At 36.1% G+C, this 2,407-nt stretch overlaps 1 protein-coding gene across 1 annotated transcript in view; it reads right to left on the reverse strand.

Annotated features, from left to right (window-relative positions):
- The window catches only part of ATP5F1C (ATP synthase F1 subunit gamma), an 8,129-nt gene extending 5,722 nt beyond the window's left edge, over positions 1-2,407 (reverse strand). Inside the window, exons 1-3 of the mRNA XM_006016317.3 lie at positions 2,265-2,407; positions 593-724; positions 1-139 (exon numbers count right to left, since the gene is read on the reverse strand). The exon at positions 1-139 is cut by the window's left edge and continues 84 nt beyond it. Of these exons, the coding sequence (XP_006016379.1) occupies positions 1-139; positions 593-724; positions 2,265-2,283 (290 nt within the window). The 5' untranslated portion in view covers positions 2,284-2,407. The remainder of the gene's footprint in view (positions 140-592; positions 725-2,264) is intronic.

Here is a 2,407-nt window from a genome sequence, read left to right on the forward strand (position 1 = left end):
AGGGCAGTAATCTCACTTTTTATGGTTTTAGCAACAGAGGTGTGGATAGCGCCACACAGACCACGATCAGATGACACACCAATGATAAGGTGCTTCTTCTTGTCTTCAGGCACCTTAATTTCTGCTTTTTCGTAGAGAGCTAGAGAAAGAGTAGTAAAAGTTGCAATCAAACATACAAGTGACCAGAAAACTGAAAGGTATTTTGGCACTGACAAAATATATTAGTCCCTATTCTAAACAGAACTATTTCTAAATGGACCCACATTCCACTTTAGTCTGCAAGTGTGCCTTTAGATAGCCTATTATTGTTACAGTTGGCCTGTAAGATTGGCACAGCTAACAGAAAAGCTTAAGGTGGATTATGTTTACACATATAGCAGCACTTAGTGTACAGGTAATTTCACTGTTTTATGTATGGACAGTTGCATTATTTTCATATGCTGCTCCCAAGGTGACAATCTACCCTCTCCAAAGCTTTGCAATTGGGTATTTGCCAATAACAGCAGTTTCAGAGCCAAAACTGAAGGGCCACCAAACTTGTGCAACCAAAGAAAGGGGCAAGAAAAGTTGAAATATTATTACTTTCTCTTACCCAGGGCTCCTACTCCATACACTCTAGCAGGCTTCAGTTCTCTCTCAGCTCTTGCATATTTTGCTGCAGCAACCATCTTCATGGACTTTGTAATTTTCTGTATGTTCCTGATGGACTTCAAACGTCTGGTAACTGCAAGCATGCAGAAGTTAAAATTGGGCTCAAGTTCTTAACAAAAACTTGAAAAGTCCTACACAAAACTTTTCCATCTTGTCACAGTAAAGAATGATTATGTAGGAAAAAAAGAAAACAGGATTACTTTTACAGTTATATTTAAATTAGCAAAATATTAAGAGTATATTCAGGGTATAAACTCCTCTTCATAGTTTAATACTCCTCAAATACTCAACACTACGTACATTTACCTCAAGAATGGACAGTCACAGGAAGGGGTAATTTCTCACATCCCAGGAACAGGAACCAAAGTAACAGAATTTTAAGCTGAAGTTCCACATAAACAGAGGCATTATTTTTCACCTGCAGCTCCCTAACAAATTACATAAATGCACTCTCCAAGTCATCATACGTGTTCTCAGCATCAGAGGACAAAGGAAACAAATCTCAGTATTTCTGACCTGGTGACTTGCCCTTAAATTTGCTCTTGAATTTAGATTTTGACAAAGCAAGTGTTTATAAAAAAAAAAAAGCTACGATTCGGAGAAGTGTTGCTAAGAATTTTAAACAGAAAGAAATCAGAACAAACTTAAAATATAAAAACCAAATACTTTTATTGTAGCATTTGCAGTATGGATTGCTACAATGTACCCCAATAGGGGAACCAGAAAATGAGTTATCTGATAGAATAGAGAAGAGCAATGAAACCAACACATCTGTTCTCACTCTCTGGGAGTAATCACTCAGGAACAATACAAGAAGCTTGTTTGTAACAACTCAGTCTATAGCTAACATCACCTTAGTGCCTCAAACCCAGAACATCAACCTTGCAAGAGATTTTGCTATTTGAAAAAACATCCAAAGGTTACAAGGAATACTGATCCAGTAGAATCATCTTGGTTGAAGCTGTTTTTTCCCTTGATTACTAAATTCCCACTTATTCTGATGGCCGGGGTAATTAATCCCACGGTGTCACTTAGTCCCATTATAACAGTACTTTGACATTTCCAAAATAAATACAGAAAGTAAATGCTTAAAAAGTGATCAAATAAGATATGGTGGCTTTGAAAACAGGGTTATGGCAGTTATTCCATTTTCCACTCAAAATCCTTGTTTTTTTACAAATATACATGAAAGACCAAATTAATAATTAAAAAAAAAAAACACACAAGAAATTAGTTAGCCAGTCACAAGTCAGTCCCTGTATTTCAGCTGCACACACTTATTCTGACCTTTCTATTCCTCCAAACAGGTGATGTTGCTAATAGAGCTTTGCAGGGTAAGTACCATCCGTAATACATATAAACAAAGGGCTGGTGAGATCTTCTTAGGAATGCCATTTTTAAAAACAGTTTATCATGAGAGCCAGTCTCTTGAAAGATACTTAAAAAAAAAAAAAAGATTTGAGAGGTTTGAAGTTAAAATTAAGTAGATAGGGTGATTCACAATGAGTTTACCAACAAGAAAACAATTTGTTTGAATTTAATATTGCATTTTAACATACTCTATTCCTTGCACACATTCCCACCTATATTACAGGCAAACCAGAAGTACTTACTGTCCTTTAGAGTTGCCATATTCCTGACTTGGCCCCTGAGAATTAATAGAAACCAATGTTAATTACTCCTCTAACAGGCTAACATACTTTTCTATTTTCCAATTAGGCAGAATCGGACATATCCCAAATTCCCATTTCTTAAA

This window comes from Alligator sinensis, unplaced genomic scaffold, assembly GCF_000455745.1.
Source record: "Alligator sinensis unplaced genomic scaffold, ASM45574v1 scaffold268_1, whole genome shotgun sequence".
NCBI lineage: Eukaryota > Metazoa > Chordata > Crocodylia > Alligatoridae > Alligator > Alligator sinensis.